This window comes from Gracilinanus agilis, chromosome 2 (assembly GCF_016433145.1).
Source record: "Gracilinanus agilis isolate LMUSP501 chromosome 2, AgileGrace, whole genome shotgun sequence".
Lineage (NCBI taxonomy): Eukaryota > Metazoa > Chordata > Mammalia > Didelphimorphia > Didelphidae > Gracilinanus > Gracilinanus agilis.
Window position 1 is genome coordinate 346,207,839 of NC_058131.1, and position 21,153 is coordinate 346,228,991.

A 21,153-nucleotide genomic window follows, 5' to 3' on the forward strand; every position below is an offset into this window, starting at 1 on the left:
TTGGCTCTCTATCTACTGTGCTTCCTAGCTGCTCCTTCTCTAATTTTAGAAACATATTGTATAAATGGAAATTTTGAACCTTGGACTTCATCCCCCATAAGATCCTTAGTTTTCCCAAAATTCCCTTTAATCTCTCCTACACCTCCACGTTTGCATGGTCACATTATTGTTTTATAGTTGGCTCTTTCTTTTTTTGGTTCCTGGGAGCAAGCTGGTTAGTACCTTTTAGTTAGTCTCTTTTGTTAGTTTATTATTAATAAAAATTCATAAATAAAATATTTTGTATTTTGCATATTAATTTTAATCTTCCCAATATCTAGTCAAATAATCTCACAAGTGAAGTACTTATATCCATTGTTGGATGCCCGTATTATCTTAAGAAATTTAAATCCTCAGGAATCTCTTCAGCTCAAGAGGGCTCTTCTCCTTCCTAGTTTCAACATCTCCTCATAGGGATGATTTGATACAAGATAAAAAGCACCAGTAGAGAACCAGAGTTACATTTGTAATCTCTACTACTTGAGTACCTAAATGGCTATGATAGAAATTCAGAATGTGCACCAGTACTTACTTAGCACAGTAGTTGGTGGCTACCTTAAAATCTGCCTTATGGATTCCTAATTGAGATATTAATTCATGTATGAAGGACCTATTTTCCTGAGTTCCTGCCTACATTCTTTCTCATGAAAGCAGAAAGCCCACCTTGCTCTTTTGGAGCAGCAGGATCCTTAACGTCACTCTTTAAGGATTGTGACAACTTCTGAGCCCTGGTTGGGAGAATGGTACTACTCTCTTTGCAATTACTCTTTCTCCTCTGGAAGGGTGCAACACTGCTGATACTCTGCCCCTTCCTCTTTTTTCAGCTCAATCATCCGGAGCTTGTGGAAGGCCTTATGCTCATCAATATTGACCCCTGCGCCAAAGGTTGGATTGACTGGGCAACCTCCAAGGTAAGTGCCCATTTTGAGTATCCAGTCATTCATCTGCCCATATGTTTCTTTTTTTTTTTTTTTTTTTTTAATTTTAAACCCTTAACTTCTGTGTATTGACTTATAGGTGGAAGATTGGTACGGGTAGGCAATGGGGGTCAAGTGACTTGCCCAGGGTCACACAGCTGGGAAGTGTCTGAGGCCAGATTTGAACCTAGGACCTCCCGTCTCTAGGCCTGGCTCTCAATCCACTGAGCTACCCAGCTGCCCCCTCTTAAAAGATTTTTATCCTTGCTTTTTTTTCCCCAGAGGACATAAAGACTATTGGCATTCATTCTTTTTTGCTTTCAGATATATTTCTCAGGATTCAGGCAAAGGTACCAAGCTGAGTCAAATCTACTCTTTCAAGTGTCTTACCGATGTAAATGATCTGAGTTCCACACTGTTGTCCACTACAGTGAGGTAGCAGGGAAATCATCTCTATGTATCCATGGAACTCATCCATGCCAGAATAAATTCAAAGGGTTTTTTTGCTTGAAAAAATTATTTTGAAACTAGTTTTCCTTGACTTCTAAAATTTCCAAGTATTACTGCCAAAAGAATGGCAGCAGCTTAAATCATTGGTGGTATGGAATTGGCTAAAATAGTATTTAAAAGGGCTGAACGTAAATTCTATTATTAACTTTTTTTTTTTAAACCCTTACCTTCCATCTTAGAAACCACACTAAGTTCAGGTTCCAAAGCAGAAGAGCGGTAAGGACTAGGCAGTGGGAGTTAAGTGACTTGCCCAGGTTCACAGAGCTAGGAAGTGTCTGAAGCCACATTTGAACCCAGGATCTCTTGTTTCTAGACCTGGCTCTGTATCCTAGCTACCTCTTTCCATCAAACTTTTAATCTGCTTCTCCACAACTTGCACACATATCATTCCTAATTCTACCTTGTGGAGCCAAGCAGAACATGGTCTTCCATATTTTAACCCCTCAGATACTTAAAGACATCAGTCAAATCCCTTCCTAAGTTTATTTCTCTTCTCCAGGCTGAACATTCCTGGTTCTTCACTGATGTTTGCACGGCATGACCTTGAGACCCCTTCACCATTCTGATCTTTTTCATTTGGACACTCTCTGGTTGATCAATGCCCTTCCTCAGATATAGTGCCCAGAACAGATCATACTCGATTGTATTCCGACTAAGGCAAACATGAGAATAGGACCATTATCTCCAGCTACGAGAAGACAGAGATATGGACTACACAGTAGTAAATTGAGATAGAACTTTATTCTATTGTTTAATTTGCTAGATATAAAGAACAGTCAATAATGCTTCAATGTCCTCTTGGACAGGTCTCTAGAAGAGCATCCTGGACCAAGAGTAGATTCCCTAGGGTACTCCACCAAAGCCTGATTCTAGGTTCAATTTTCTATCTACTGTCCCATATCGTTGCCTCCACTACAAGAATTGGCATGAGAGACCTTGTTAAATGCTTGTAAAATATAGGTAGGATACAGGTTTAGCATTTTCCTAATCTCCTAATGAGGTAACCTTGTCTGAAAAGGAAATCAAGTGGGCCTGGGGTGACCTATCTTTGCTAAAACTGAAGTTCTTTGTAGTCACCACTTCCTTTTCTACAAGTTTACTAAGCATCCATTTAGTAATTCAGTCTAGAATTTTGCCATGAATCAGAGGCAATCTCATTATTCTATAAAACTATAGACTCCTTTCTCTTCCCTTTAGATCAGTGGTTCCCAAACTTTTTTGACCTACTTCCCCCTTTACAGAAAAAATATTACTTAGCGCCCCTGGAAATTATTTTTTTTTATTTTAATAGCAATTAATAGGAAAGATAAATGCACCTGTGGCCATCAGCGCTCCCTGGATCGCTGCAGCACCCACCAGGAGGCGGTGGCGCCCACTTTGGGGATCACTGCTTTAGATCAAGAAGGACAGAACGAAAACAACAGGAAGCTGGCATTTAAAATAAATAATAATACATGGCCTGGCCCTAATTTCAAGATGCCAGACCCAGATGAACTATATCAGAACCCTGAAAGAATGGGCAGGTGTGATCACAGAGGCATTGCCTCTAAAAGATTTTTGAAAAATTGTAGAGAATAGAAAAAACAACTGCAGGATTAGAGAAAGGCTCATCAGGTCAAAGATGTTGTATTCTCCTCCCCAGAGTTGAGTAGCTCTGTCCTTGGTTATCGTTGTCCCATCCCACCCAAGCAGTGTTGCTGTCCTTTCTTTAATCCTCTTTTTCCCAATATGGCCTTTAAAAAATAACTTTTTTTAAAATTGTCTTTGACATTTCTGACCAGCATAAGGGTAATTCTGAGCTATGGAACTTCTGGCACCAGTCCTACAGGTCTGTGCTGTTCACACAGGACTTTTCATTTTCCCTTACCTGCTATTCTTTGTTCTGTGTGTCTGTTAAAAATCTACATGGCTTTAAAAAAAAAAAAAACATTGTTCACTTAGTTCCCTTTGTATCCACCACCTCCATTTCTTTAGACAGTTTCCCCTTTTCATTCTCATTAGAATATTTTTTTTTTATTTATGTCCTCAAAATTCCATTCTGGAGGGTTTTCCCATCCTTCCTAAAAGGACTTTCCCTTTAAAATGTTTAATTGGGGTTTAGCTCTACTTTACCTAAGCTGACATTTTGAAATCTTTTCTCCCAAAATCTGAGCAGGCATCAGCAATGCCTGGCCCAAAGGCCAAATCCTGCTCTTTGGAAGCTAAGGATGGTTTTTGCTTTTTAAATGCAACAAAACTTCATCTAAAAATAATTTCAAATAGTTTGTCTGTTTGAAAGTAGGCAGCATAAGGGCACCTAGGGGGCTCAGTGGATTCAGACCAGGCCTGGAGTTGAGAAGACCTGAATTCAGATCTGGGCCTCAGACACATACTTAGCTGTATGACCTTAGACAAGTCCCTTAATCCCTATTGCCTAGTTCTTTCTTGCTGCTCTTCTGTCTTAAATTGCAAGGAAATTTCAATGCCTTCAATCTTGAGTATCCTTGTAGATGGGGTCTGCAAATCTCCTGAGCCCGCAGATGGTGTTCTATGGGATGTTTGTGCTTTTTCACACTCTACTTAGTGTTTTATTCATTTTTAATCCTCCTCTCTCTAAATAACTCACTCCACCTCTCTAGGCAATTGTGTGAGTGTCTTGTATATCTTTGTATCTCCTCTCATGATCACACCCAGCTCAGAGTGACTTTTCATACATAACAGGCTCTTAATAAATGTTGAGTTGAAAGTGTGAGTTCTGGGGCAGTAAGGTAAGTCAGAGAAAGCCAAGCCTGGAGACAAGAGGTCTTGAGTTGGAATTTGGTCTGAAGATACTTCTTAGCTATGTGATCCTGAATAAGTCACTTACCCCAATTACCTAGCCCTTTTCTGTTCTTCTGACCTGGAACTAATATTGATTCTAAGGCAGAAGGTCAGAGTTTAAAAAAAAAATTGTATCAACTAGAGGTTCTAATATTACAGCTTTTTAAATCATGACATTTTTGCTACCCACGGGCCACAGATAACCGACAGAAGATTCCTGGAGATGCTCAGCACCTCTGTCACATAATAATGTATTTTTTCTTCTCCTTGCTATTCATTTTTGACTTGGGGATGAGGTGGAAATTTAGGTGATGTCAAAACAAAAGGCCAGTAAAAAATCAGGTGACATTTAATTTCTTTCTCTCTAGTTCTCAGGCTGGACAACCAACATCGTAGACATTATTTTGGCTCACCACTTTGGGCAGGTAAGCACGAGGGTTAAACGCACTTCTAACCTAGAAGTTCTATAGCAAATGGCAGGATCTAAGTTGTGCAGTTTGGCTCTGTGTGAATTACTCCACGAGCAAAAAGCCATTTTCTTTCACCTCTGCAGACTCCGAAGCATTGAGCCTGCCTCCTATTTCTCAAGATATTCTTATGGGATCATGGGAGATGGAAAGACCTCCAAAGAATATAACTGGCCACAATACATAATACTGTACAACAGCTGCAGGAGATACTATAATTATAAAGATACATTTGTCCTAGAGACACTCAGAACTCTGAGACAGTTGGAAGAGCATCTCACCAATGCCAGGTGGCCCTTCGAGAGACATAAGGGAAGGGCATGTTGCCATTGGCCAAATTTAAGCTCTTTATCAGATTTCTTTTAGAGCCAGAGTAAGATTTAGAAAAGTTTTATGAAAATGGCACACATTTACAGAATGGAATTTGAAGAAAAGGGATGTGCAGTTTATGGGAAGAAGTGAAGAAGTCACAGAAAAACCATGGAAAACGTGAGAAAGTGGGCAGGCAAATCAAGGATCTGGTGCTCTGTGATATTAAGGAAGAACCAATGCAGGACAGTAAGAATAGCAGAGACAGGAATCAAATCGATTCAGCTGTGAGCACCAGAATTAGGTTCACTAATTTTTGAGTGGGTTAAGTAACCTCTTCAAGTTATTCTGCCCTGACTTGAATATCCAAGTCTCCCATGAAATTCTTTCAGAAGATCATAGGAAAGTGATTGCCATGTACATACATACTTTGTATAAGTGAAGATCGATTTTGATGTCAGATCAAAAACGTCTGGGATATCAAAGGAAAGTTAAAGATGACAAGGACATGGCCCTAACCTTCTGAGACTGACATAGTAAGGAAGCTTGATCACATGTGCATGGTGATGATTTATATATTGCTTTGAACTTTTGCAAAACACCGTTCTCATCAAAACTCTGTAAGAGTGCTAGTATAAATAAGGGTCTCCCTTGCACATTGAGACTTTCCTCATTGCAGTTTCAGTATCACAAAGCGTCATAAGAAATGAAATGGAAATGTGGGGGGAGTTTTGCAGAAGCAGCAGGTGACACATGAAGGCCAGCAGATGACACAGAAAAAGTTTAGAAACTTAGAAATACATAAAATATATGCATAGTATTGTATAATATCATTATATTTTATTTTTTGATACCATAAATATGCATGATTTCTTTTACTGTGAATATATCATAAAAGAAAATATACACCACATTGTCCTTGTTTTACACGTGGGGAAACTTGAGTCTCTTTAGGTAGTGAAGTCGTGATTTCCCCATGATCCCATAGGTGATATGAAGGGGTTTCCTGCCTTTTTAAATCCAATACTTCTCCCACCATATTTCACTGCCTTTCTGAATAAACCCAGTATGACATTTCTTATTTTCTTTATAATTTTAGAATAGACTCCTTTTCTGGGTCTGTAGGAGAGTGGGCCTAAATTATGTCTCCCTTCAAAAGTTTAAATCTAAAAGCCAAATTCAGTGATTCTTACACACCAAGGAGTCTGTCGGCAGAGTGCTCTGTTTACCTCTCACCCCTGAGGAAGGAAGGAAGGAAGGAAGGAAGGAAGGAAGGAAGGAAGGAAGGAAGGAAGGAAGGATGGATGGATGGATGGATGGATGGATGGATGGATGGATGACATTAGTTCAGTTCATTGAGGATGAAAACTACCTGTGCTCATGAAGTGAGTTATTTTCTAGCTTGGCATTCACCTGTACCATGTCTTCTCCTTCTTAGGAAGAATTGCAGGCCAATCTAGACCTGATCCAGACATATCGACTCCATATTGCTCAAGACATTAACCAAGAAAACCTACAACTATTCTTGGGGTCATATAACAGGTACAAAATCTGTCTTATGATAAATTCAGCCTAAGAAGGCACTATATGAGGGATGAGAAAACAAAGCTTCTGTTATATTTGGTTGGTTTGCTCTCACACGGATTCACCTTCCATAGCAACAAACTTTTTCATTAAAAAGGAGACAGTGGCATAGTCCCAACCAAACTGATTGGAGCTTTAGGGGTGTATCAGCTCTTTGTCCTTTTATAGAGGCAATGATTTTAAAACATAAGAATGAATAGAAAGAAAAAAGAGGGGAACATTATGCTTTAATTTCATTCTGAATCATTTTTCTTTTCTACTACCTTACTGTAATCTTCCTTCTTTGGGTATGAAGGAGCCCATTTTGTTTGTTTAATTTACAACAAGAACACAGAAGAAAAAGATGTTTAGGAGGAAGCACAGACAAAGCAGGAGAGTTTTGAAAGTAATATGTTTATTTTTGCTGGTTTTTTTAGGTATTAAATGTTTTTTTCCCAATTACATGTAAAAACGGGTTCCAACATTTTTCAGAGAATATTGAGTCTCAAATTCTCTCCATCCCCCCAAACCCCTATGCCCCTTGAGATGGAAGGAGAATCTCATGTAGATTTTACTTGTGTTTTTGCTACATTTTTAAAGCAAGCCATGTGGAATAGATTGACAGTTTTTATTTATTTGTTATATAAATAAATATATAATATATAATACTATGTTATATATAAAATAAAGAGGGTTACACACATATATATGTAGAAAATCCTCTTTATGTTCATATATATCAAATGCTTTTTTTGATTAAGTTTAGATTTTAATGAAATTTTTTAAACGATTAATAGGTGACTTTTCAGTTCTGTATAAAATGAAGAAACCCACTCTAATTATTCTGAATAAGAGGAGATTAAGGAATTGGCTTGATTGACTGCAAGCATTTTTAAAATATTTAGCATGAAAGAGGAATTAAATTTGATCTGCTTGGCCCAAGAAGGCTGTACTTAGAGCTGTGGGTAGAAAGAGTAAACTAATAAACTTAGAGCTAGCCTGGCTCTGTGCTGAGTTCTGTGTGATATAAATACGAAAGCCTAGACTGTTCCTCTCCTCAAGGAACTTACCACCTAACTGGGATTGGAGAGTGGTGACCAGGCTAAGATATTTTACTAGGGGGATAGATAGGGCTGCTAGGAGGAGAGTAGAGCCTTAGGGACGCCTTTTTATGGAGCTGTGCAAGTATTGATTTGATTTTGGTTCCAGAACTGAAAGGGGAGGATTTTGAGGGGAGACTGGGGTGGGGAGTAAAGCAAAACGTGTGTTTGTAGCCTAGTTGGCTCTGTAAAGCCACTGTGGACAGTGAGTCCTCAGATGAAGAAGAAAGTAGATTTAGGCTCATTGTAAACGTCCTAATTAATTACAGCTCCTTTGAATGGATTGTCCTAGGGGTGGAATTGGGTTTATGCCAGCTAGAGATATTCAGAGAGAGGCTGCAGAGCCACTTTGGGGTCCAGTTAAACTATGGGTCTCAGAGTCTGTGAAACTTCTGCTGGCATAACTCGGCCTAACGAGCATTGCTTTGTTTGATACACTCAGCCGCAGAGATCTGGAGATTGAGAGGCCTGTTCTGGGCATTAATGACAACAGAACAAAAACTCTGAAGTAAGTGCACCGCATTCTCCTTGGCAGTGTTCACGTAGTATATTCTGTGTCTCTCTCTTTTTATCTCTCTCATTCTCTCTCCTTTCTCCTCCTTCTCTTCTCTGTCCTCTATTCCATCTTCTCCTCTTTTCCTTCTCTCTGCCTCCTTGCTCCTCTTCTCTCTCCTCTCCCTCTTCTCTATTTCCCCTTCTCTCTCTTTCTCCCCCTTCTTTGAGCTCTTCCTCAGACTAATTCAGTATTCAAGGTTACAGTCAGGTGCATCCTCTCGTTTCTAAGCCTCGCTCCTCCTCTTATTTTCCCCTAGGTGTCCTACATTACTGGTGGTGGGAGATAGCTCACCTGCAGTTGAAGCTGTGGTACGTGTGTGCATGGTCTTGCATCCCCTCTCCTCTTCAAATTTAAAGTTTGTTACTTATTTGCTTTACACAGATAGCTAACCTGAGCCCTGTATCCCCCAGACTGTATTTGGTAGCCAGCCCTGGAGAAGGCAGTCAGCCCTTGTGCTTAGGGATGCACATTTATGGCTCTGGTCAGCATTCTTTGGGGGTCAGAATGCTGGCTAAAAGTGAGCCAGTGGCCTCCCCCCCACTTAACAAAAATAGCTGTCATCGAGCCACTTTATTTCCACCTCCATTTTTTTTCACACATGTGGCATGTTTGGCTTAATTTTTACACAAATCTTTGCTTATCAGATTCTCCCCAGTGACTTTGTCTTTTGTCCTAAGTCTGATAGTGGATATAGATGGCAGGTTTTCCAAACTGAGAAGCAGGCCATCAGCAAGGTGACACTGAGGAGCAACTGTGAGCATTTCCCCACCCAACCATAAGGCCTACATTCGCCTACTGGAGTATGTACATACATGCTTGCAGAACCACCAGAGCATTCTGAAACAGCACTCCCATTCATGCTAAACACAATGAGAGAAAGAACCAGGGGAATAGAAATGCAAAAGCAAAACATATGCCATCACTTATTACATGTACATATGGGGATGTCATTTGGGGTTTAGGCCTTAAAAAAATTACTCTATAGCAAAAATGAATACTGTGGAAATAGGTATCAAGTGACATTTATACAACCCAGTGGAATTGCTTGTTGGTTCCGGGAGGGGGGAGGGAAGAGGGGAGGGAAAGAAAATGAATCATGGAAATATGGGAAAATATTTTTAAATTAAAATTTTAAAACTTAAAAAAAAAAAAAATACTACCGTTTGTGATAGAATCAAACAACCTCATCAGCCCCAGTAACCACTGTTCATTCATAGTGATGAACCGAAGTTAACAAGAAAAGGATGAGTTAGAGTTCATATATTCTGTTCAAGAAAGCAGGCAAGCAGGGACAGCCAGGTGGCTCATTGGATAAAGAGCCAGGCCTAGAGATAGTTTGGTCCTGAGTTCAGAATCTGGCCTAGCTGTGTGTCTCAGGGCTGGTCACTTAACTTTGATTGCCTAGCCCTTGTCATTCTTCTGCTTTGGAACCAAAACTTAGTATTGATTCTAAGGAAAAGGGTAAGGATTTTTAAAGAGAAAATAAAAGGAGGCAGAGAGGTGGCTCAGTGGTTTGAGAACCAGTCCTAGAGATGGAAAGGCTTAGGTTCAAATCTGGCCTCAGACACTTCCTAGCTGTGTGTCTCTGGGCAAGTCACTTAAATCCAACTGCCTAAGTCTTAATGTTCTCCTGCTTAGTGTGGATTCTAAGACAGAAGGTAGAGGTCTAAAAAAAAGAAAAGATAGCTAAGAGGGGAGAAAGGTCAGTGTAGACAACCGTTCTTCAGACCAGTAGAGTCTTCCTTTCAAGTTTCGATCTCCTTCGCTCTCAGCCTTGTAAGCGGATAAGTGTAAAAAGGGTCACATTTTGCAGGTTCCAGTCTGAGTTCTTTGTTGTTGTTTTTTTTGTATCATCCCAGATCAACCTTCTGATGTTTCATTTATCTAAGCATTTTTGTGTCCTTTAGGTTGAATGCAACGCTCGCCTGGACCCTATGAACACAACCCTACTAAAGGTAACAACAGCAGTCTCTCTCCTAGCTCCCCCCAGTGCCACCCTTTGGCCAGTAAATCGGGCTCGCTGCCTGAAAGGAGGCCGGCTAACACTTGAATGAGGTAGTGGCCACTTGTCCATTTTCCCTTCAATTGGCCAGAACATAATGTGCTCTGAAATGGATCTTACTTGTTGGGAGCTTCCACCTTCCCTGTGGTGGTGAGGGTATCCTCGATCTACTGCAGCTAATGCTTATCCAGAGTAGTTGAAGGCTTACTGGTATCCCCAGGAGCCTATTCTGTTTTAATTGCCCCCTCAAACTAGATTCTCTTTATTGTTTGCAGAATGACTAAGCTCTGCTTGCATGGAAACCCCCAGACATTTTTCCTGGTGCAATTTGCTCAGATGTTTCTGTAGTTCTAACAAATCCCTTCTGGGATAGTATCAGGTTAAAGGTTTGGCCTAGCTGCTTCTTTATCCGCTCTTTGGAAGGTCCACATTCCCTTCCCTTCCTCCTATGTGTACCTGAAAACAGGTGTTCTCACAGAAATCTTCTGAAGTTGCTGAACTTAGAGTCATGAAATGACCGAATACAAAGACAGCAAGCAGCCAGAGGTTCTCAAAGAAGTCATCATCTGGGCACCGTTCCAGAATGAAATCACATGATTCTAGACTCTGCAGCTAAAATGTGCGGTGCAATCTGGAAACGGCTTGCATTCCTGCAATGCCCCAAGCTTTGTAAAACACTTGTCTCAACAAGGACCCTCCAAGGCCAGGAGCACAAATATCTTCCCCCCCTCATTTTACAGAGGAGAAAATCAAGACCCAGAGTAGTCTGTGGATTTACTGCCAGTCCTTCAGATCCCCAAAAAACTTTGCATTCTCTTACCCTGCCACTTAAGACACTGCCACACAGAGAAACTGTCACATCTCTGAGGATAGGAACAGTAATAATGATGATTATAATAGCTGGCATTTCTGTATCACCTACTGTCTGCCAGGCCCATCATAACAAGTTAAAACTAAGTTTGCAAACTCAGCAGTTCACAAGTAGTGACTCATATAACCCTCCTGACAATCCTAGGAGGTAGGGGCTGGTTTTATCCCAGTTTTACAGATAAGGAAACTGAAGCAGAGAAGCTGATGATTGACTTGCCTGGAGTCACCCGGCTAGTTTTGAATTCAGATCTTCCAGGTCCCCAGCTCAGCACTCTCCACTGTGCTACCAGCTGCCCAAATCAAATTTTGGGTAATCTTTTTGCATCTTTACTATTGTCTGTCATAGCTCCCAAGAGGAGGCCCTCACACCTATTTGACTTCTTTGAGAACAGAGTGACTTGCCTCAAGCCACTTTGGCTTTTGAAAGTGAGTTTCTTCCTCACCTGGGGAGGCCACCGTTCTTCATGGTGGTGGTGAAACTTGCAGCCTCTGGAAGAAAACTTGTCCCAAGCCTGCAAGTTAGTCCATCTTGTGGTGCTACCTCAGAAGGTTTAGGACTCTTCGATCCAGCTCAGACTGTTCTTGTCTCAGTGTGGGGAGAAGGCACCCTTTGCTTCAGCCCATCTGTAAAAGAACCCTCTGGGTGAAATCCCAGCCCTCTCTGGGGATCGTGGGGATGGGCAGGCAGGCAGGCAGGCAGGCATTGAGTGTGTAAAGGTAAGAAGCAGGAGCAGAGGCTAACTTAATCCCTCTTTCTCTTTGTCTAGATGGCAGATTGTGGAGGATTGCCTCAAGTGGTCCAGGTAATGACAGCAGCCAGAGATGACTTGGTTTTTCTTCCCGCCATCTGAGGAGCTGTCTGAACTAATGCCTTCTCTCTTTGTTCCCCTAGCCTGGGAAGCTGACCGAAGCCTTCAAATACTTTGTGCAGGGAATGGGCTATAGTAAGTAATAATACATCCCTTTGGATCTGGGGAGGGAGAGAATTGTAGCCCAGGGTGACGGCCAGGTTGTCCAGGGCACCCAGCGAAATGCAGCACCTCCGTGGGCCTTTTGTGCCACCCGGTGCCAAGGCAATTAGAAGCCAAAATCCCAGATTCATCACAACTATTGATTAACATACGAGGTATAGTGCTGGGGCTGGAGGGTGCGGCCCCAATGGTGAAAGGACTCTCATCTTCAGGGAGCTTCCATTCTTCCTGGGGAAAATAACCTGTCACTGGATAACTAAATACAAGGTAATTTGAGGAGGGAGAGAATGGTAAAAACTGGAGGGATCAGGGAAAGGCTTCATGGAGGAGGTATCTACAGACCTTTTGGTGATCCAGAATTTGTATGGAGTGCTCAAGCGTGGCCAGGTACAAGCCCCTTTTATAGAACTAGTTCTGGGCTCCGCATCAGTCACCCAGGGTGTCATTACTTCAGGAAAAGGATACAGATTGGATCTCAGTACATCTTTTCGGACCCAGATCTGGTTCTGAGTAAGGCACCTTAGCAGTCCTCTAGTCCGTTCTTTTTATTTTGCAGATGAAACACCCGAGTCTCAAGGAGGTTGTATAACTTGTTCCAGATCACAGAACTAAGTAGTGGCGAGCTTGTCTCCTGACTACCACCACTCTGGTTCCTTTCCAATATACCACTGTGGAAACATTAGTTATACCTACTTTCACATTACAGGGACTCTTCCATTGTGGCTTGACTTGGGCCCTGCTTTGAGGGCTTTCCCAGGGAATGTGCCTCGAGGAACCCCGCTGTGTGGTGGTAGAGTCTTAGGGAGAGCAGAGGAATAAGCATTTTCAGCACAGATTGAGCAAACCCGGTTCCTTCTGGGAGTTTAGACCAGGAAGGCCCCAAAGCATTTGAGACCAGGGCCAGGACACGACCCAGCAGAGTGCTTAGATCCTGTCTGGTCTGGAGTGGTTATGTCACCGATCCCAGATTCCTTCCCATGGGCTTTTACGTTAAAATCTGGATTTTCTTTGCCCCTTTTCTTAGGGGATAGTAAGCCATCCAGCCCCGCTTTTCACTAACTACTTCTAGTTCTGCTATAAAACTTTGAAACTCTTTGTAGGGAAGAGGAAAATAACTTCTTTTCCATTTGGATAAGAAAAGAAAGGTCTATTTGGAAAGCATCAAGCTCAAAAGTAACATTAGTAACAGAACCCAACTGTTCTGCTTTTTAGAAGCAGCCTAGAAGGCCTCTTGGCATTTTAAGGTAACTAACACTCCTTTTCCTATATCCCGTCCTGCTTCCAGTCCCGTATGTGCAGCTCAGCCACCTGAGCACCGAGTCAGGTACCTTCCTCCATGCCAGCCTTTGCCCCTCTCCTCCCAGCAATGCTCTCTTAGCTGCCTTGGCTGCCTGCAGCATGTGTCAGCAGTCTTCCTATGCAGTGGGAGCCCGATAGAACGCGGCTCATTCCATCCCCAAGTCAGTCGTTCTGGGCCTGACCCCTCCAGAGGAAACAGGTCAGAGCAGTGCGGCCAGCCTCTCTCCACCGGTCTCCGTTCAGCGGTCCCAGCCACTCTCTAGCTTGAGGAAGGCCAGGGCTCCTCTTCCTCCGACCCCTCGACTCCCCCCTCCTCGAAACGAGGCCTTTCCCAGAGAAGACTGCGGCCTGTGGGGGCAGAAATTGGAAGCCACACTTCCAAGGATTTTCTGTGAAGTCCCAAGCCCAGAGAGGGATGGGCCTCCAAGCCCAAGGACCATGCAAGAGGGGCTGTGCCAAGCCTGAGGAGCTGCTGCTCCTGCTTTGGCCTCCTGGGTTAGATCGGTCAGGGACAGAGAGAAGCCTCTCGTCTGTTATCGCACCCCTCGAGACCCTCGTTGTATCGGGCTTGCGCTGTATTTGTGAAACTATGACTTCTCATGTATGTGTGCGTTCCTCTGACTCCGTGTTGCATGCACTCACAGATCGTAGTTCTAGAGTAGGCTCCACACCTCCTTCCTGCCGATCCTGTTTGAATGACGGGGTAGTCTCTGGTCCTGCTGCTCCCTCCAGCCTGTGGGCTCTCTGGGCAGTCGCCTGGCCCTCCCGCCTCTGGTTTGGGTGGCTCCTTTGGGCCGCAGCAGGGACGAGCTGGTCGAGGCACCGCCCCAGGAAACGGGTCCGTCTGGGCGTCTTTGGAAGGCCGGGTGAGTGACCCGCGCCCTTTCGGTCTTCTTGCCTCTTCTCTGTTGCAGTTCCGTCGGCCAGCATGACCCGGCTCCTCCGCTCACGTACCCACTCCACATCGAGCATCGGCTCCGGAGAAAGCCTCTACAGTCGGTCTCTCGCCAGCACACAGTCAGAGGGAACCCCGGGAGCCCTCGAGTCAGCCGACATCCTAGACAGACCGCAGACCATGGAGGTGTCCTGCTAAGCAGACGCGCCTCTTCTGGACCCATCCGAGTCCCTAACTGACCCCCAACCCCCCATAATATAGCATTTCATCCAGGAAACTGGCACTTACTGTCCTGACTCATGCATGGCCACCTGTAACCTCTCTTTGTTAGCCTGGATTGATGATTCTTTTAGCCTTTCTTTTGTACATATCCAGTGACACCCACACGGTCACCATAACATTCCAGCCGTAGCAGATACTGTCCTTACCAGCTTTCCCTGTGCTTCCTCAACTATATATCAGATAAGATTCTCTGATCCCAGTTCTGTGTGTGTGTGAGCGAGTGTGAGAGTGTGTGTGCATGAGTGCGTGAGTGTCCTTCTGTGAATTTAGAATCACTTTCTTGTCGAGCTTCTGCAAAGGAAAACAAGGGATTTGTTCTTTCCTTTCTGTCCTCAGTAGTGTTTTCAGGGGAGAAGACGCAGAACAAGCTTTGTTTGGTTAGGCCAGCAAGCTCTCTCGGGCTACGTAGCGCTCGCTCCAGTGACGTTGGTTTGCAGGCTTCCTTGAATTCAGAGTAGCGCTGAGGAATAGAAACGGTCACATTTGGCATTCGTACCTCTCCTTAAGGATAAAGGGAAAGCCTCTTGCACGTAGGGGAAAGAGAGGCCAGCCTGGTGCTTCTGTTCAAGTGAATCCACATACACTATTTATTCTACAGCCAAAAAAAGGGGAGCAAAGTGTTCTCCACCAAGAGCCTCTGAGCAGTGGCGGTTCTCACGCAGAGTGGAGTCGTTTTTTAAAACTGCACGTATGGTTTCCTTAGCAGACTCTCTGGCTGCAGAGCAGAAGGGACAGTCGTCCTGTGCTTCTCCAGAGATGACGGTCCGCTTCTTCCAGAGCCCAAATGGGAGGCCATTGTGTGGATGAAGGGAGTTCTGTAGGCATTATGATGGTACGCTAACATCACTGTGTTCAGGCAGACTTATGCAAGCTCCATTAAAAATGACATTAAAAACAAGTGTCTGAAAGATCCTTTGCCTCGTGAACTCCCTTTTTGTGAGCAGGAAGGTGCCTCCAAGGGGAAATCTTCACCCCGATCTTACGTGGAGAGAGCGCCAAGGCCCCGGCCTTTCTCGATGACAAATTGGTCGCCCCGTTGGCTGGGTGCTAAGCATTGGGGGGAGGGCCTTTGGGAGTAGACTGCTTTAAACTGAAGAAATAGGAAAGGAGCCACTCTGCTAGAGTACAACTTTTTACAGATTATTAAATAAAGCTGTATATGTCTCATTGTTACCTGACTGCATTGGCATCATTTCCCTCACTCAGACAACAGGCGGTAGGCACCTTGTTTCCTGGGATGATGTTGGCCCAAGAAGGACAAAGGAAAGTTGGATTAACTCTCATGAAGAGAGCTTTGTGTTTAGCGCCTTTTTTACCTAAAATTCACCAACCCCTGACCTTGCAGAAGCAGATTCCTCTCAGGACCCCAGAATCGCAAGTCCACTCCAGAGAATCCATTCATGCAGAGTAGCGAAAGACAAATGTGCGGAAGACACTTGGCAGACCTTTAAGGCCCCACCATCACCTTTAGATCCACACAGAGAGATTGCATAGTGCACAGTGAGGGGTTGCTGCAGGAAGGGGGGGTCACCCAGGGCTGGGGCTGCACACGGCTACAGATGATGTTCAAGGCCCCCCACCTCTACAAATCAGATCTCCTGGGCTGTGGCAGCAGAAGCAGCCCCTTCCCTTCTGTCCCCGAGCCTCCATCCTTCGGCCCTGCCTTCTGGTGACGAATAGACAGGAAGCCAAATGGTGTGCAGGGGGACGAGGCGTGGGCGAGGTCTGACTGTTGTGGTCAGTGAGATGGGGCAGGCCAGGCCGGGGAAGGTGAGGACAGAGAGCTAGCAGGACATCTTGGGTAGAAGGAAAAACAAGCCACAGCCGCATCCTACCAGGCCTAGTCCAGCCCAAATGTCACACCTTGGCCTCAGGCCCCAAACCAGGGCAGGTTTGAGTCCATGGCGCCACCACTGACCCTGCAAAGACTGCTCAGAGGTGTGAGAATGCAGAGATCTGCAGAGGGTAGGAAGTGAACTTGCACTCCAGCACCCATTCCTCAAGCAACCAAGTGCAGGGAAGGGGATAAATATAAAGCACCTACTATGTGCCGGGCACCTTGCTAAGTGTTTCACAAATATCGGATGCTCACAGTGAGACTCAGAGGTGGAGGCTTGTATCCCCATTTTTAGAATTGGGGAACCTGAGGCAAACATTCAGCAACTCATCCAGGGTTACACAGCCAGTAAAGTTTGTATGAGGCCAGGATTGACCTCCAGCCTTCCTGACTCCTCTAGGTGAGGCTCAGTAGCTCACTCCACCTCCATCAGCTCCCTTCCATGATAAATAGCTTTAGCTTTAAACTTAAATCTTGATTTTCTCTGCAAAGGTGAGACGAGAGGGGCAGCAGGAAAGGAACTGGTAGGGACCAGCGACACGCTGGAGTCTCCGCTGTAGCGGCTGGTAACTCTCAGACAGATGTCAGGAGAAATGAAGTGTAAGCAAGCAATCACCACAGGCAGGGCTGGGAGAGGCCCTCGAGGTCTCCACCTCTGCCACGTGGTGGAAGCCCTCCTGTCTTCTCTCCAGCCTCTGCTTGGAAGATCACCTGGGATGATGGGGAGGCCATTCTTGTTAGCTCTGGTAGAAAGTTCTACCTGATAGGGACGTTTCTCCCCACTGGCCCTAGTTCTCTCTGGCGCTAAGCTATGTACATCCCTCTGCTACCTCTGACACATGCTTATGGCACACGGATCCCTGAGATGCCCAAGTCCCTGGAGCATTTTAATGTCAATAGTACATTGTTCAGTCACGTCTAATTCTTCATGACCCCATTTGGAAGTTTTCTTGACAAAGATCCAGGAGTGGTTTGCCATTTCCTTCTCTAGGTCATTTTATAGTTGAGAAAACTGAGGTGAACAAGGTTAAGTGACTTGCCCAGGGTCACAAAGCTAATAAGTGAGGCCAAATGTGAACTTGTGTCTTCCTGACTCCAAGCTTCACATTCTCACCACCGTGCCTCCTAGCTGCCCCAAAGATAATGATATGCATTTATATAAGGTTTGCTTAAAGAGTTTATACTGTTTTCTCATTTGCTCTTCACAATAACACTTTGATATAAGTTAGGTGACCTGCCCAGGGTCCTACATTGAGTAAAGGTTTTGAACCCAAGTCTATCTGATTCCAAGTACAGTACCTCTCTCTCTCCCCTATACTATCTAGTATTCAGTAATAATAATACATAATGTATAGACAGGAATAAAATGATTGTTTTTGCTAAGACACAAAAGGGCTTGTATTTTGTTTTTCGCCAAAATTCAAAGCTGGCATCCCAGTTCTTCCAATTGCACTTTGGTTCTTTAGACAATATTGCTTCCTAGCGTAGCTCTGCTCCCTAGATGAGACCCATCCACTAAATGAGGTAAGTCTTGCTTTGGGCTCATGATAAGTGTGATGCTCTCTCCTCCAGAACAGGAACTTGTTGGTGCTTCTTAGGCCATGCGCTGTCGTCAGAGGAAACCAGTGGTTCTGAGAACCACCGAGTCTGTAGTGTCAACTAAACACTCAAAGGAAGCCTCTGCCATCTCCTGCTACATACCCTGAAAGGAGAGCGTTAGGGGCTCCCAGCCCAGAAGGACCAAGCCTGAAAGGTCTTCCAGACTCAGCCATCCACAAGAAACCGTCTGAATTGATGCTCGCAGGTTAAGACACTGAGCTATTGCAATATGGGCCACCCCTAGGAATGCCTGGGTGGAGCAGCAAAACCCGACAAGCCAGTGTAGGGACCTGAGGAGGCTCTATTGGACAGCCTGGCCCCGTAGGAGGAACTGCACCAGCGACACCCTATAGTGCCTTTGTTAAGATCTCCCCACTTCGGACAATGAGATCCTGGTAAGTACGTTTGGTTTGGATTTTCAAAGCAAAATGAGCAGGAGTGGGAAAGTATCCGTTCCCTAGCATGGTCACGTATGACTTCTGTGATGGTTCTTGTATCCTCTGAGGGGCTTGGAATGGGGTAATATAGGAAAAGCAGAGCAGGAGGAGGAAGGCACATTGTCTGGAATTCAACAGATGGAGGAGCCTCTGAGCCACTGCTATGGGGGTCAGCGATGAGATTCCCTGAATCCCAGAGCTGATGTTTCCCAAGGAGTATGGCCTCCTGTAGCAATTCCTATGCAACCCATTGCTATTTAGCACAACAGATATTTGTTGAGTGCCTGCTGAGTGTAGGATCCCATTGCATGCTGGAAGAAAGAGAAGGTTTCAGCAAGACTCAAAGTCTAGTAGGAAGTCAAATAAACAATAAGAAAATACAAAATTGGGCAAGTGCACTGGAGGTATCCAAAATGGCATCCAGTGAGTTCTGTGGGGGAGATCATCCACAGAGGACCAAAGAAGGTTTCCCAAAGGAGGTGGCATTAAAAGCATTAAAAATAGCTTCAGAAGATGGGTTGAGGGGCCAGCTGGGTAGCTCAGTGGATTGAGAGCCAGGCCTAGAGACAGGAGGTCCTAGGTTCAAATCTAGCCTCAGACACTTCCCAGCTGTGTGACCCTGGGCAAGTCACTTAACCTCCGTTGCCTAGCCCTTACCACTCTTCTGCCTTGGAGCCAATATACAGTATTGACTCCAACATAGAAGGTAAGAGTTTAAAAAAAATAAAAAAAACAATGTAATCAGTAAATTTTCTGTTTAAAAAAAAAAATAAAAGATGGGTTGAAATTCAATAGAAAAAAGTAGGCATATAGGGATTGTGTACTAGAGCAGAATACACTATGGCAAAGGCCCAGGCAGATCGGTAAGGCATTATTTGTCCATTTTGGCTGAAATGAAGAGTAATATGACTAGAAAGAAAGCATGGCTCCAGATTAGGGGGAGGGGGAGGGGACGTGAGAGGGATGTGCTGTGTGGTGACCTTGAATGCCAGGCACAGAAATGTGAAACTTGCTAATAGAATTAATGTGAGGCCATAGACCATAGGGAGACACTGAAAAATATTGAGTCTTATGAGAAGTGGCATGAATAGTTCTATGCATATGAAAAATTATTTTGGCAACATTAGCAAGTGCAGAATAAAAAGAGTATAAAAGGAAACAGATTTGTTCTGGGGCATCAGTGAGAATGGAAAGGTGTGAATTCAAAATATGGAATAAATAGGATTTGGTAACTAGATGGGATTCAATATGAAGCACCTACTAGGGCCAGGCACCATACCTACCAAGCAGGGGAGCCACAAAGACAAAAACCAACCAGTTCCTGTCCTTAAAAAGTCTATTTGTAACACATACACAAGCAAAATAAAGTATATGCAACATAAATACTGCTGGGGTTTTTAAGAGGCAGGTATACCATATCAGATTTTTTGCCATCTCAGGGGATGGGGAGGAAAGGAAGGGAAGAAGAGAATTTGGATCAGAAAACAAGTGTTAAAACCTGTTCCTATAATGGGCTTCTCTACTAGCAGCACTGCAATGATCCAGCACATTTCTGAGGGATCTATGGAAAAAAACACTATCCACATCCAGAGAAAGAACTGTGGGAGTAGAAACAGAAGAAAAACAACTGCTTGATCACATGGTTCGATGGGGATATGATTGGCAATGCAGACTCTAAACGAGCACCCTAGTGCAAATATCAATAATATGGAAATAGGTCTTGATCAATGACACATGTAAAACCCAGTGGAATTGCTCGTTGGCTATGGAAGAAGGGTGGGAGGAGGGAAGGGAAAGAACATGAATCACGTAACCATGGAAAAATAGTCTAAATTAATTAAATAAACAAAAATTTTTAATAGGGTTCCTGCATATGACTGGGGGTGGGAATATAATTTTTTAAAAAAGATTACTAGGAGGCAAGTATGCTAACTACTAAAAGGACGAGGAAAGGAAGTAGCTTGAGCTGAGCCTTCACGGGGATCTGGCAATCATAAAAGCCATCTGTGGAGGGGAAGTGCCCCAGGTACATAGGGAACAGCCTGGGTTGCCCTGTGGCCAGAAGATGCAGGGTCAGGTCCAGGGAGCCAAGCATCAAGGGGAGTCACACTCTAGCATGGCTGGAACATAGACTGGGGAAAGCTTGGGGGGAGATGTACAGTCACCCTGGACAGATAGGGCACAGTCAAATGATAAAGGGCTTTTAAGCGTTCAATAGAATCTGTATTTATGTTCTTGAGCAAAGGAGTAGATTGAGAGCCAGGTCCAGAGACAGGAGGTCCTGGGTTCAAATCTGACTTCAGGCACTTCCTAGCTGGGTGACCCTGAGCAAGTCACTTAACCCTCATTGCCTAGCCCTTACTGCTCTTCTATTTTAGAACCAATACACAGTATTGATTCTAAGATGGAAAGTAAGGGTTTAAAAAAGATAAAAAGAATGTCTGTTTGGAGGGACAGCTGGGTGGCTCAGTGGATAGAGAACCAGACCTAGAGATGGGAGGTCCTGGGTTCAAATCTGGCCTCAGATACTTCCTAGTTAGGTGACCCTGGGCAAGTCACTTAATCCCCCCTTATCGCTCTTCTGCCTTGGAACCAAGACACAATATTGATTCTAAGAGGGAAGGTGAGTTTTGTGTTTGTTTTTTTAATCACATCTGATATAGATTGCACTGTGTAGGCAATGACTGTTTGTTAATACCCT

At 44.1% G+C, this 21,153-nt stretch overlaps 2 protein-coding genes across 3 annotated transcripts in view; both read left to right on the forward strand.

Moving 5' to 3' along the window:
* The window catches only part of NDRG3 (NDRG family member 3), a 69,825-nt gene extending 54,068 nt beyond the window's left edge, over positions 1-15,757 (forward strand). Inside the window, exons 8-17 of one of the 2 annotated variants that reach the window (XM_044664338.1) lie at positions 864-950; positions 4,634-4,690; positions 6,480-6,583; positions 8,147-8,212; positions 8,517-8,568; positions 10,168-10,215; positions 11,900-11,935; positions 12,025-12,076; positions 13,389-13,427; positions 14,317-15,757. In XM_044664338.1, coding sequence (XP_044520273.1) covers positions 864-950; positions 4,634-4,690; positions 6,480-6,583; positions 8,147-8,212; positions 8,517-8,568; positions 10,168-10,215; positions 11,900-11,935; positions 12,025-12,076; positions 13,389-13,427; positions 14,317-14,495 — 720 coding nt within the window. In that variant the 3' untranslated portion in view covers positions 14,496-15,757. The remainder of the gene's footprint in view (positions 1-863; positions 951-4,633; positions 4,691-6,479; positions 6,584-8,146; positions 8,213-8,516; positions 8,569-10,167; positions 10,216-11,899; positions 11,936-12,024; positions 12,077-13,388; positions 13,428-14,316) is intronic. The other variant, XM_044664339.1, reaches the window with a different exon arrangement.
* Positions 15,758-18,341: 2,584 nt separating this feature from the next.
* The window catches only part of SLA2 (Src like adaptor 2), a 34,527-nt gene continuing 31,715 nt past the window's right edge, over positions 18,342-21,153 (forward strand). Inside the window, exon 1 of the mRNA XM_044664342.1 lies at positions 18,342-18,410. The gene's annotated coding sequence lies outside the window, so the exon portion shown is untranslated. The remainder of the gene's footprint in view (positions 18,411-21,153) is intronic.